The sequence below is a fragment of the Lasioglossum baleicum genome, chromosome 16 (assembly GCF_051020765.1).
Source record: "Lasioglossum baleicum chromosome 16, iyLasBale1, whole genome shotgun sequence".
NCBI classification, from domain to species: Eukaryota; Metazoa; Arthropoda; class Insecta; order Hymenoptera; family Halictidae; genus Lasioglossum; species Lasioglossum baleicum.
The window spans coordinates 6573919-6587191 of NC_134944.1; the positions used below are offsets into that span (position 1 = coordinate 6573919).

At 41.4% G+C, this 13273-nt stretch overlaps 4 protein-coding genes across 12 annotated transcripts in view; 2 read left to right on the forward strand and 2 right to left on the reverse strand.

The window, feature by feature from the left end:
• On the forward strand, positions 1 to 3735 carry Ccdc53 (Coiled-coil domain containing 53). 3 transcript variants are annotated; one of them, XR_013010697.1, is made up of 5 exons: positions 1 to 215; positions 327 to 491; positions 585 to 856; positions 2019 to 2175; positions 2785 to 3735. XR_013010697.1 is itself a non-coding variant. In XM_076440659.1 (4 exons), the coding sequence occupies exons 1-4, from the start codon at positions 165 to 167 to the stop codon at positions 2023 to 2025; spliced, it is 495 nt and encodes a 164-aa protein (XP_076296774.1). In that variant the 5' UTR covers positions 1 to 164; the 3' UTR covers positions 2026 to 3735. The 3 variants fall into 3 exon arrangements, 2 of the variants coding, with proteins under 2 accessions (XP_076296774.1, XP_076296773.1); XM_076440659.1 differs by having other exon boundaries at positions 2019 to 3735; XM_076440658.1 differs by lacking the exons at positions 2019 to 2175; positions 2785 to 3735 and adding an exon at positions 1092 to 1238 and having other exon boundaries at positions 5 to 215.
• Rpl36a (ribosomal protein L36A) lies at positions 1227 to 2249 on the reverse strand. Its single transcript, XM_076440667.1, has 4 exons — positions 2127 to 2249; positions 1581 to 1754; positions 1402 to 1518; positions 1227 to 1315 (listed from the first exon to the last, which is right to left on the reverse strand). Exons 1-4 carry the CDS (start codon positions 2127 to 2129, stop codon positions 1295 to 1297), a joined length of 315 nt encoding a protein of 104 aa, XP_076296782.1. The 5' UTR covers positions 2130 to 2249; the 3' UTR covers positions 1227 to 1294.
• On the forward strand, positions 3599 to 11523 carry LOC143216999 (uncharacterized). Its single transcript, XM_076440666.1, has 3 exons — positions 3599 to 3734; positions 8223 to 8397; positions 8575 to 11523. Exons 1-3 carry the CDS (start codon positions 3627 to 3629, stop codon positions 8640 to 8642), a joined length of 351 nt encoding a protein of 116 aa, XP_076296781.1. The 5' UTR covers positions 3599 to 3626; the 3' UTR covers positions 8643 to 11523.
• The window catches only part of Dl (dorsal), a 12685-nt gene continuing 7746 nt past the window's right edge, over positions 8335 to 13273 (reverse strand). The window contains exons 10-11 of one of the 7 annotated variants that reach the window (XM_076440559.1): positions 13094 to 13257; positions 8335 to 12989 (exon numbers count right to left, since the gene is read on the reverse strand). In XM_076440559.1, coding sequence (XP_076296674.1) covers positions 12855 to 12989; positions 13094 to 13257 — 299 coding nt within the window. In that variant the 3' untranslated portion in view covers positions 8335 to 12854. Of the gene's footprint in view, positions 13003 to 13077; positions 13261 to 13273 lie in introns of those variants that run through there. The other 6 variants (XM_076440558.1, XM_076440563.1, XM_076440562.1 and 3 more) reach the window with 6 other exon arrangements.

The window sequence follows — 13273 nt, forward strand, 5'->3', positions numbered from 1 at the left end:
TGTTTCAGAAAGGAATACGTGTACCTTCTATAGTGGAGAAATTGCTGTATTTCCGTACACCATGCTTGCATGAGTTCTACATGATCTGTGCGAGCGATGCGTCGAAAGTTTATGACGTTTGACAGTTGGATAATAAACACAGGAAATAACATTTGAAAAATACAATGAATGATTATAAAATTCCGATAATCGAGCCGACTATCGATTACACGAAGGTGCAAATATTCGTCTTCGACCTTTTTTTTTCTTTTGTTTTTTCTTATCTCGCTTTTACAATGCTATCGGCACGATAGAATCATTCTACATTTCTCTTTGGTTTACCTTAGGTTCCGCCAATTAACCAGAAAAGGACTATATCATTTATTAATCATTTCATCGCGCACACTGTCACGTTCCTTAATAAATTCGCACTGTCCTGCGAAGAGAGATTATTCGAATTTGAAAATAAATTACAAAGAATAGAAGCATCTTTAGAGATTTTAGAATCTTGGGTATGTAGGAGTTGTCGAGTACAATTGCCAAGTATGATTTAGAACGCTCATAATTCCTACAGTTATAAGTAATCTATGTAACATGTTTTATAGTTGTCGTCTGTACCTAGTCCGGAGCAGAATCAAGAGATTGCTAAGGCTCCCGTAGAAATTAATGACAATGCACAAGAGGAAAAGAGTACACCAACAATAGACGAACCAGATACCACTACAGAAGATGAGCCTAAAACTACAGAAACCAAAGAACAACCTGTAAATAAAGATCCCCGGTACGAAAAGTATTTTAAAATGGTGCACGTCGGTGTGCCGAAAGAAGCAGTTAAGTTGAAGATGGAACAAGAAGGATTGGACTCATCTATATTGGAGTAAGTTCTCATTAACTTGACTTAGAACGTAAAATCATTCAAGCTATAGCTTACAATTCTATGTAATAGTACTACAGATCGCATCTATCGTAGACATTAAGGTGTAACAAAGTTTCTACGAATAGGAGATAGTTAATGATAATTTCAATGTCTCTGATCCGACGTTTTAATTATTTCTAATCTTGTAACTATGGTCCGGTGTGTTGAAATGCTGCTTATTTTTTTATCTTGACAGTCACCCCCAGCAAATAGTTTCTAAGCCGAAGTCTACAAATAATGGTGAGAAAGGAGATTAAACGATTAGTTGTATTCAGGTGTTAAGCGTGAGAAATATTTTTGCATTATAAGACGATTAATAAAATAAACTATACAAATTCCAAAAGATTTATTTCATTTCTTATTAAATACATACAGAAAGTCAATGTATATAACTTCGCCCTAGAACTGGATCATTTGACCCTGAAAAACATTAAATATTAGGTTAAGTAATCGTTCGATTCCTATGATGATTTTTCGTCTACAGGTATTTTCCACGAGATGCTTACCTTTCGCTTCTTGTCACCTCCCAACTCGAAGTGCTTGCACCTCTTCAGGGGAATCTGTTTCCTGTATTTGCATTCTGTGCATTCCATCCTCAGTACAATTTTCTTTGTGGTTTTTGCCTACGAGAAACGCATACATAGGATTATTCGTACGAAACGTAATTGCAAATATCAATGCTTACCTTCTTCCTGAAGATAGGTTTGGTTTGACCACCGAAACCTTGCTGCTTACGGTCGTAACGTCTTCTACCTTGAGAAGCATGCCTTTCCTTGCTCTTTTTGTACTGTGTCACTTTGTGTGGCTTGTGTACCTTGCATTTCTTGCAGAAGGTACGTCTTTGCTTCGGTACGTTCACCTGAAAACACGAAAATATATAAATCACACTGATGTAGAAAATCGATTATCTTACAAAAATAACAGTTCGACTAGACATTTCGAAATAGCTGTATATTCTTGTTCTTTAGTTTATTTCATCTCGATCGAACCACTTATCACACTTTCTCATAGTAAAGATTAAAAGATCATATGTGCTTTCTGTCATTTATCGAGGTTATGTTCCCACTGCGACAACATTTACTGATGTTCAGCGGAATTATTAAATATTGCATTCACTTTTCAGAACATAATATGCACACTTCGAATCTAAACACTGTAAATAGCATTGTCGAAGGATCGCAGCGGTAATTTTAGATGAAATAAGCATATTTTCGATCGCGGTTGTACCTACCATCTTGGATGTTTAGAAAGAAAAGGAAACGTACTCAAACCGGAAAATGGTATGTAAACGCGCACCGCGCATGCGCTTGTAGTCATGCGTTGTACAGAATTTGGAAATTTAATGTTACTTTTTGTATTTTCACGTGTACGTTAATGCAATTGCTAATATAATACCGTTCAGTTAAATTCGATTTGTGCAATATTATTGGAAAAGTGGATATAATTTTTTTATTCTACCACGAACATAAAATTTCAATTGCATACACGCCATTAACAGCCGGCGTCAAAATCGGTTTAATATATAAGACGCCCAATCAATAACAGCAATTGTGTATAATGTTTTTCTCCTTGTTATTGTTTATTTACAATTTACAAGTAATCGATTGTTTTTTAACAATGCAACCTAACGAATACAGACTCGAAATTATAATAAACTCGACGAAACGATGCGTACTGAAAAATAAAATGAAACTCGTGCTAAGCGAGAGTTGCGACATATTTTATTTAGTTTTCTAGTTAGAAATTCAGTATTCTATCGAACTGTTTAGGTTAAGTTCAATCGCTTACGACCTATATTTTCAAATTCGAATTTTCTACGAGGTTAGAAATCGGTAGAATAAAAATCTGCTATTTGGAAAAAAGCGTGTGCTCAATATTGAATTTTTCAGAGTCAAGTGCGAGGCCAGGTTATTCGAAAACCTCGATTCTTTCGCCTACGAGACAATTCCCGCCACGGTTTCTACAATATGTTGCCTTCGAATCCACGATTCGATCGATCAATTACGTAGCATCGGCTGAACGATTCTATTAATTGTTGGGAAATGTTGATTTTCCATGTGGTATCGATCGATTTTCCGCGATGGACAAGTTGAAAAAGAATGTAAATGAATCGTAGCGACGGAGTATATATTCGAATCGAGTGACTTAGCCTCGAACCGGACGTCGAATCGAGGCCACGAACTCTCGAACCCCTCGTCCTCGGCAGGATTTAATTTTATTTATACGTCAGGTGGACGGACTACGTGGAAAACGTACATAAGAAATAATAAAAGATTACGCGGCGTTATAACGTTGCGAATTAGGCGCAGTGACACGTCTCGGAACAACATTAGCGTTTCAACCAATCAGGCATTTATCGAGTTTCAAACCCGCGCCATCTTCATTTTTGAACAAAGCCAGGTTGGATGTGCTAGGAGCGGACCGAGACCGGGTAGTAGTCAGCTTTGCGCTATTCGCGCCACAGTCGTCGGTACACGATACTCTCCACTCCTGACTGGTTCGACTCTGTCTCACCTTCTTTTTCCCTCTCTCTCTTTCTCTGTCTCTCCCCCCTCCGCCCCTTGGGTTTTCGCCTGACGACGCTGCTCTCTCGGGCATTTCGCCGGAAACCGACGCCGCGCGAGGACACACGGAGTTTCGTTACGTGTTACACACGCCACCGCTCTATATCTTTTTCCACCGTTTTGTAAGCGGACACGCAGGCATTTTGCCCAACACGCACCTATCCACCATGAGTACTAAGGAAAACAGCGAGGTCGCTGTCGAGAAGGTGACCGAGAACGACAAGGCTTCCGGGGACGCGAAGTGCGAGATCAAAGGAATCAAGAGGCCGGCCGAGGTGAGTCGTGTCTTGTTTTTTTTCTCTCTCTTTCCATCTCTCTCTGTTTCCCTCGCTCAACTCTATCTGTGTCTATCTCTCCCTCTCTCTCACTCTATCGCCCTACTCCATTATTTCTCGCTCGATTTCTCGTAATATCGTGTACATTATCAATTCCCGTAATTAGTACGTAAGACATACACCTATCGCATTAAATGCACGTACGACTACACACACCGGCATATATTTACACCATGCTTCCGCGCCACGCTGGGCCCGCGATAAGGTATTTCAGGGATCTCGATCGTGTTTCTCTTCGCCATTATGGTGTTTTCCCGCTCAAAACGGTTCGCGCGTAAAATATTCGTGGCATTTAATATATTCGTTGTAACATTATCGGAAATATTGTACACGAATACGTATCGTACTCTCGGGAAACAGACTGGTGGGCGGCGGGCAGTCGAGTGGCCGTTTCGACCGACTGACGGCGCGGAAGAAGATATTTAGGATGCCGGCCGGCATTTTCACTCCGTTCTAAACGTTCGTGTCGTACCGTGTACTCGAAGCGCGACCATTTTCCCGCTCCGAAACGCGCGTGTAGTACGCGGCAACGATGTTTTCCCCGGTACAGAGTCGAAAGGGACGCCATCGTATTTCGCGTGGCTGCCACGAGCACGATGGATCGTTCGGTTGATCACCCCTGTCGTTACAATGCCGTCTATAATTACCGATCTGGATTTCATGTTACCGTCTAATATCGGAACGAACGTCATTCTATATACCACTCCATTTCGCTATGAAAAACCCCTCGGAAAATTTCGAGCGGGATATCATCGGTAACCAGCGCCATGTGCTCGATTCATAAACGTTTTCGTTATTATGCGTCCTCTTAGCGATCGTACCGACTCCGATGTTACCGAATCTACTCCAATCCGAGCACAATCTACATCGTTACGTTTATCGCATCTACAAGATGGACGCCATTTTTAATGTAGAATATCGGAGTTATAGATAGGAAAAGCGAGCATCCCGCGCATTTTTCCGACCGCCGTCGTGGGTTTCCATTATGGCGCCCGAAACCAAGCCCGCGTTCATTGTGCTATCTCGCTCCCGCTTGTTCCATCTTCTCTCCCTCCCTTTATCCTATCCTTTCCCTTCTCTCTCTCTCGCTCTTACTTTATGTGTCGTAATTGATCGATAATTCGTTATAAGAGGGTTAATCGTGTCTGACGGACGATCGATAGACTACCACGTATCTCTTTCAGGTCGACGTGTTGCTCTGAAATTGTTTACCGATCTGCGTGCATAAACACCGCGCCGAAGGCTTCCTTCCTCGCTTTGCTCTCCCTCTCCCCCTCCCGCCCCTCCTCTCTTGTTCTCTCCTGCTATCTTTCTCTCTCTCACTCTCCCTGTCCCCACCCCCTCTTCTGTCCTCGAGTCTACCGGTGTTCAACCGAACTGTGTCTCTCTCTCTTTCCCTCGAGAACCCCACGCGCGCAGCCAGCGGCACCGCCATGTATTATATACCCATGTCTCTCTTGCCTCCCCATTCTTTCGTAGTATGCCGCGCGGTGTTACGAACCTTCGAGAAAACATCGACACGATTTTTCATCTTAAATCGGACCCATCGTCGTTCCACGTATCCTGATAGCAGCGGCGTCTTTATTTTTGGTCGATAATGCCCGCGTCGCACGAGCAAGCCACGCGCGCGGGACTCTATTATGGGGATCGCGCGAGAGAGGTGAAAACTCGTTACCGAAAATGCCGGCATCGCCCCACGCTTTCGTCGTACGCTGCACGCACAGCGTGTGTATCGTAGAAAGTATCGTGGTTGTGTGGCGTCCTCGCGGAGAGCGGCAATAATATGTCACGTGGAAACCACGACGACGACACACAACGTCGTATCTGCTACGAAACGGATCGAAGCATCGTTATCTTTATGATTATTATTATTATTGTTGTTATTACTGTGGCACCTATTTGCCGTTCATTTATTTTCCGGTTGGCATGTAGGAAAAATACCATAACGCGGTCCGCCGGTTTCTTCCCACGTTACCGTTCCGGGCCGATCGATTTTTCCTAGATTCTAATCCCCGCGGATGCGAAATTCGTTCGCAGCAGAACGATTGATGCATCATCGTTCTAGTGCTCCGATTACGTAGCCACCTAGTAAATTCAATGAATATTATCTAGCACTCGCAGAGACACTATGTGACGCAAGCGCGTACCATATTAAGAGTAACGTGGAAGGAAAGGAAAAGGCGGGAATTACGAACGTCGTGTAACATCTCGATAATCATAAAGTTACACACGGTGACGTAACAGATCGGTTATGACTCCAGGATATATCCATCGCGGTTGACTAATTGTTTGATATTTCTCGTACCATTTTCGATGATAAAATAATAGAGTAGACATTCGTCGAGATTAATCGACCTGCTTGCCTCGCGATTTACATTAATATTGTACGAGAGCCTCCTATATAGGTGACTCTGTTTTCCGTCGGTAAACAGAGACGCCTCCTCCGGTGGCTCTCGGAATATGGTTAAATTGATTCGTGTTCTCAACGAATTATATAACGATTGATCATGGTATAACCAGAGACGGCCGGAGCGAATCGAGCGGGAACGAGCATGTACGATAGGTTATGAACGTTGGGTTATCTGCAAAGACCTCGTGATTAGTAACGAGTCGATAGGTAATCGTGTCTGTGGGATAACGGGCAGACACCATCACAGAATCGTTTCATGACCATTGGCACGGCGTCTGTACGTCACTGTCACTTGCCGTTCGGAGTAAACTACTCGACAACGAACGCCATCATGCTATATAGCGGTAGTTGCCAACGGATTTTACGGTTTGAAGAAGGCGCGTCAAGTTTCAGAGAGATGTCGCGCGTCATAACGCCTCTGTCCGACATACAATGGCTTCATGAATTGCAAGCTGCTTTTTTCCATTGATTTCTGAGACACGCGCCCTCCTACTCCCCTCTATCCACCCCCACCCGGGGACCGATGCATAATTTCATTCATGTTCCATCATAATTACATGCTCGTAAACGGTCGTTAGCGAAACGCATCGTCTTACGGGTTTTATTAGACCGCGAACCGATATTTGGACGTCACGCCTTGGTTCATGAAACGAGATATTGCGTTCCGTTTGATAAGGACGCTCGATAATACGAGACACAGTTACCTTGAAGCAACACGGTCTCGTTACAATTTTAATGCGATACGATTAGAGGGTGTTCCGGGAGGAATTGTACCGGCTCATTCGGATATTTGCCCTTTCGCGCGAGGTTTTCCCCGTTGCAGATTTCGAATTACACATTCTTTTTATTTCCTCCGAATAAACTTTACAACGGCTTGCTTCTGTGTGTATGATACCCCGGGCACGCTGTTTCGTGCTTCTCTCTCTCTCTCTGTCTCTCCCTCGCCCCCTCCTAGCCCCTCGTCGTTGTGCTATACGCAGCACGAACACATCCCTTCTACAAACATGTGTCGTAGCCGTGTCTGCCAATCCCTACGCTTCTCCCACCATCCCAGTCTCTTAGTCGATTCCTCCCTTTGATTGGACGATGCAGTTCTCCGAGTTTTCTATGCCCTCTTTCCTCGTACCGGCGATACACGCGCACCGTGTGTATATACCATTACCAACCACCACCCTGATCGCGAGAGTAACGCTGTATGAACACGAGTCTAAGGTGTACACCGGCATTTCGAGAATCGTTCGAAGCCGTCCCGTACTTTTCGAAACTGTCTGCTTGCCTGCCTCTCCTCGGTTCCGTTTATCACAACCTCCTCGGTTCCCTCAGACACGCGAGCAGATAAGATTGAACCTGGCCTAAGCTTTTCGGTTTCAGAACAAATAAAGAATCGGAAATACAGCCACAACTTTGGAGTAGATACAAAATTGTCCAGAACGTTAAAAAAAAATATACCGAGACGTCGGTGCGTAACGTTTTTTTTTAAGATATCGACGATACAAAACTTTCGCTGCAAGATAAACCGGCGCGCTTATCGTCCGAGTTCTATAATAAGCTGCACGGTTATTTCGATTCCGATGATTTTTTTACCAGGTTTTTTTCGACGACTGCGTTACGCACGTACACGCATAATATTCATTATCTTCTAGCGAGCACAACTCCCCCCATGGTTTCTTCTGTTTTCCTGTTCCGCCATATTTGAACGGAAGGTCCCCCTACTTTCCTTTCCGTGTCCTTACGTTTCTTGGCGGGAAGGGAATCCTCTTCATCCGTTTCCCTCCCCACCCGTTTACCTTTCGGTAATATTGCCGAGGGGGGTTTCCCGCTTGTTTCCACAACGATTAACTTCCAAATCTACATAGAGACGAGCGAGAGAGTTCGACCGGAAGTGGTTTAATTTCTATTTTTGTTTACGTGTCGCGTGAGGAGAGTTAACGAACGCGGTTCTAATACGATAGTTTTGAAACACTCTGCCGATTGCTACACGGAACCAGAAATCTAATTCGGATGTTCTCGCGTTACAGGAAAAGAACGACGACACGAAGAAACAAAAGAAGGAGGAGAACGGCGATGGAGAAGTAGAGGAAGATGAGATCGAAGAGGAGGTTGAAGAGGAGGAAGAAGTCGACGGCGATGGTGAAGAAGACGATGAGGAAGACGACATGCCAGAAGGCGAGGAAGATTTAGAAGAGGGCGAAGGTGAGTAAAGAACTTCCGGTAACGTTGAGGATCGTGCGCGTGTGCGTATGTATGATATGTATGTATGCGTTTGTCAGCCGATGGTATTGCAGGTTTGGATGGGTAGGCTCTCTCCCGCGCGTGTATATGCTCGTGACTAAACAAGTTTCGCTAATGTTTGTTTGTGCAATTTCGTAGATGAAGAGGAGGACGACGCAGAAGGTGAAGTAGAAGGAGAAGTAGAAGACGAAGAGGAAGACGCATAATGAAAAAAGGGAAGGAAGTATGTAAGTAAGAAGGGAGGTAGGCACATGGCGTCGTCGTCGATCTTCGGCAGTCTTCTCAGCAAACACTTACTCTCATATTGAGTGGTTGGTAGCAATGTTGAATATATCCATCGTGCCCGAAAATCCGTAATTGCTGGAACCTCCCAACCTACGAAAGAAAAAGATTACCACCTCACCAGAGTTGTGGTGGGCTGACACGCACTAAGAGGCAGCCGCAATTCTGTAGTCTTGGCTCTTCGCAATTCTGGTCGTCTAGCCATCACCAAATGCTGTTTAGGTAGTTTGTATGAAAACGATTGGTTCGTCTCGTCGTCGCTGGACTGTACGAGCGCGTCGATTTTCCGTTTAATATCACGTTTCAAGTACTTGACGCGAGGCACAGACGTTCGTTCGGGTACCGATCGTACAGGGTTTTTCCGATTTCTCTGGCGAATCCATTGTTTTCTCCAAACCACCGGCTAACTGGTATTTGCCGTCATCTGGCTTCTCTTCGCGGGACAGTTTTATAACGAAAACTTATTTAAGATATAAAAAGCTCTATTGTATTTAAATAGTGTAAAATGAACATTTGTGGGTGATGATTTTTTTACATTTGAAATCAAATTTACGTTTGTAGTTTCGACGAATGTCTCTCACCTTGTGCGCGTGATTAATTTTCCTTTTCTCGACCTAGAATGAAAACGATCGCAATTGATGCCGCAGGAGCGCGAGCGATTTCATAGAGAGAAAAAGAAAAATAAATGAAAACGAGTCGGGTTGAACTGGTAGCTGCTTAGAGCGGTTGCATGAAACCAACGAGAATAGCGAAGTAACTAAACAAACTCGTGTGGAATTACATTTGATGTATACCATTATTTAATGAAAAAGAGAATTTTAAATGGTCTCGAAAAACTCTTTGTCTCGTGCTCCTGTTTTCATCTGAAAACAGAAATTAAGGTTACTGCAACGCTCGCGCCAGGTTAGTGTGGATGAGTAATGTGTGACTTTAACATTGCATAATAATTATACATAGCATGTATAAAGTTATGAAATAAGAAACATTTTATTATTAACGATAACATTATGTAACGTAATGTAATATGGAGAGGTTGTTACACTTTAGACTCTGGGCATAGAGTAGGGAGAGAAATCACAATTATTTCACGAAGGTTGTGTGGAATATTTTTTATTTCGTCGAGGATCGCGCGCCAAGTGTTTCTCGTTTTTCTTCTCCGTATATTTAAGTTTATGTATCGTAAAAGAGGAGTTCAGCAGAGTCGTATTGTCGATTGTGTTGTATTTTCAAAAGGAAGAACAGATATCGTTTATGACAATGCCGAATAACCAAATAGCAAAAATAAGCCAATCGCTCTCCCTATTCGATTGCTCTCGCGCGAACGTAATTCAGTTGTATTTTACGTACTGTGGTTTTATTTTGACATTGAATCGTCATGGACTGCTTATAGCAATGATTCGTTGACTGTCGCGGAACGAGTGTGACAGTGTTCTCGTTTTCTACATAACTTCCTCTTCCCAGATGAAAAAAGAGAAATTTCTTTTCCGTTCGACAATGAATTCTTCCCTTGATTCGTGGCTGGTTACCAATGGTCGGAATATATGTTTTTCGATACTAGAGTCGGTGGATTGTTGCTAATTGATCGTCCATGTCACATACACACACCACTTATTTCGGGAGAATGGTAGACAAGGAAGGGTGATGAGACATTGCGGTTACGATACCATTGTACCATAGCTGCATAATAAATAAAGGTAACGATAATTTGAATGCGAGACGATGTCCCACGTTTTAATGTACAAATATTTTCGAATGAGATAGTTAAATAAAACGCAGTTAGATCAGAGAAAATGATTCGTTCTCGTGAGTAGTAATGGGCTTACCATCCGGAGACAAATTTACAGAAATGGCAGTATTAAAGATTAAAAGAAAAACTGCTGTTCGTGGACTGAATCCTGCTACACTGAATCCAAGGAGATGGAATGGACCGTGCATAACGCGTGTTTGTTCGCACGATATACAAACAACCATTTTCATTCGATGTATTCACAAACGATAGGTGGCAACAAAGTCATTGGAGCGTGTACACCGTTTTAAAAAGATGATGCGTGAGGCGTAATTAATAATCGATCATTGTACCGTTTTACTGGCCATACCATCTCCGGAAAACTCTGTTACTCGACGATTTTATACACAATCCGCTGCTGTATTTACCACGTGTTCACTTCAAGATAGTACCTTTGGCGATCATGTTGGCAAAGAACTATCTTAAAGTTACAGGTGCCTGAGCAAAAATGAGTACTTTAGCGTTCATAGTATACAATACCATACACTATAAGCATAGGTCCATTTTAATTTTATTAATACAAAATACCAAGCCCCGTTTGCAACGTGTCCGTAAAGGGAAATAAGAAGGACTCGCGTCCTGCAGATCGAGCTTCAGCAAAATAAAAAGGGGATCTTCTCGAATCTCCCTCTCGACTGCTAGACGCGACTTTGAAAATTCTTTACTGGTGCTAACGGGTCTTCTTAATCAATCAATCAGGCAGATTGCCCAGATACCGTTACATCCCTACGTTTGTTAGGTAAGCATTGAAACAAAAAAAGATTACGATAAAGAATTTAAGGATCTTAGTGAATCTGGTAACGAAACGTGTCTCACGATTTAAACGTAAACAAAATCTTAGGCTAAGAATTTGGTTTGTGTGTTCATAAGTCTTGTTCAAACTACTTTTGTACAGGATACCATCGCATCATCACTTTCGACGTAACAGTAAACACCACAGACTATATTTCTGCCCATTCCATCAGAATTGAACTTTCATTGTATTTTTAAGTAAATACATTTTGGAAAACAACACAAATGGTTTTTTATTCTTCACGTATCTGTGAAGGAACGAGTCTCTTCCCTAGAAATATATTAGTCTATAATTCTTGGACGATTTATATATAGTTTTACTTTTACTACTATGCTAATCTAGAATAAATTATGCTATTCTTACTTCACATTGTACATAAGTATAAGAATTAAGAATTGTGAGAGGTGTCATACATTGTAAATAGTTAAGGAAAAACAGTTCACAATAAAATCTGATGATGTACGTAATGAGTATGTGATACATTTGACTAAATGAAATAACCGAGGTTCAACGTACGTGTTTGTCTACACATATTATAATTATATGTATGTACAATTATAATATACTCTTAGATGTAATTTTATATATGTACTAAATGTATGTACCTGTGGATAATTTGATTTGTATCAGATACCGTTTATTTGTAATTATAGTAATTATAGACTTTAAGATATATGATATATATTTAGTTTAGCGAATGCTACCGGGATAATACTATACGGTCGCGAAAATGTGTATTTGTGTATGTATGTAGTTAATAATCTACGATAAAAGAAACAATCACATTTTTTTCTTCATGTGTTTGCAAAATAACATGATTCTGCTCTATGTTTAGGGACAGATGATATTTATTTAAAGACGAATCAACGTGCCTGGACGGAATGTGTATTGGAGTTTTTTATATACCGGGGTATACAATAAAAATGGGAGCGGAGCATTTTGTGCTTTGATATTCGATCTACCGATATAAAAACTATATTTACAAGTTTGTAGTAAATATAAATGTGTAAAAAAAAACAGAATAAAACTCGTCTACTTGAATAAGCGTATACCATAGATGTGTAAGAAACATTTGTTTATTCACGGGGTGTTCGTCTTACCTATAAACAATTATACTTTGTACGAATGTTGCATGCAGATTGTCTTTTACAACACACAATGTACGTTTCCTTTTTGTTCTCTGTTCATTAATAATAAGACTTTATTTCGTATAATCGTGGTGCTCGTCGAGACACATTTGCATGCACGTCAGAACGTGTAGATTTCAAAAATTACACTTCGATCACAGTCACAGCATTTTATATATTAGTCAGATCGATAAATATTTTAATTTGTGATGTTAAAAAACATTGAATCTCAGAAAGCGTACAAAATTATTAACAGCGTTTAAAATAAACGATCAACTTACGGTAATATACATAATCGGTGATGCAATTTTATCACAACCAATTAAATATTCTAATCACTTTTATAACATTATATATATGTATATATATATAATATGTACATATTTGTTCGCACTTATATAGGATTGTTAAAAAATTTTTTCCGATCTTTTTAGTCGTCAACTTCCCGCCTCGGTTTGTACATGCTGTTTAAAGTGTTGAGTTCCGCAGTAATTCTCGTAAAACTGTCAGTCATGCTATTGCTCTCTTCGTTGTTCCCTTGGTTTGCCCCTTTGCTCGTTTCGGACTAAATTCAATAACTATTTATTTTGTTCTTTCATTGATATTGTCAAAAGCCAGAGGAGTGAGTAGCGAACGATATATGAGATTTATACCTATATCAAAGTATACCTTATGGGCTTCCGAGATGGACAATCCACTGGATAAGTTCTCGGAGAGCGCGGTGCTAATGGCAGCGAGTTCTGCCGAATTAAACTGGCCGAGACTTGACTCGAAACTGTATTGTTGATTGTCCATGTCTAAGACGCTCGTGGCATCCCCTCCTTCAACTATACCTGCTGAATCGCATAT

What these genes read in the sequence shown, in the direction of transcription:
- Ccdc53 (XM_076440658.1), top strand. Translation starts at nt 165, where the DNA reads ATGAATGATTATAAAATTCCGATAATCGAGCCGACTATCGATTACACG. An exon ending in CGACTATCGATTACACGAAG is followed by an intron (nt 216 to 326) that starts GTGCAAATATTC and finishes GGTTTACCTTAG; the next exon opens with GTTCCGCCAATTAACCAGAA. An exon ending in TTGGACTCATCTATATTGGA is followed by an intron (nt 857 to 1,091) that starts GTAAGTTCTCAT and finishes TTATCTTGACAG; the next exon opens with TCACCCCCAGCAAATAGTTT.
- Rpl36a (XM_076440667.1), bottom strand. An exon ending in AACCTATCTTCAGGAAGAAG is followed by an intron (nt 1,519 to 1,580) that starts GTAAGCATTGAT and finishes CGTTTCTCGTAG; the next exon opens with GCAAAAACCACAAAGAAAAT. An exon ending in GAGGTGACAAGAAGCGAAAG is followed by an intron (nt 1,316 to 1,401) that starts GTAAGCATCTCG and finishes AATGTTTTTCAG; the next exon opens with GGTCAAATGATCCAGTTCTA.
- LOC143216999 (XM_076440666.1), top strand. Translation starts at nt 3,627, where the DNA reads ATGAGTACTAAGGAAAACAGCGAGGTCGCTGTCGAGAAGGTGACCGAG. An exon ending in GAATCAAGAGGCCGGCCGAG is followed by an intron (nt 3,735 to 8,222) that starts GTGAGTCGTGTC and finishes CTCGCGTTACAG; the next exon opens with GAAAAGAACGACGACACGAA. An exon ending in AGATTTAGAAGAGGGCGAAG is followed by an intron (nt 8,398 to 8,574) that starts GTGAGTAAAGAA and finishes GCAATTTCGTAG; the next exon opens with ATGAAGAGGAGGACGACGCA.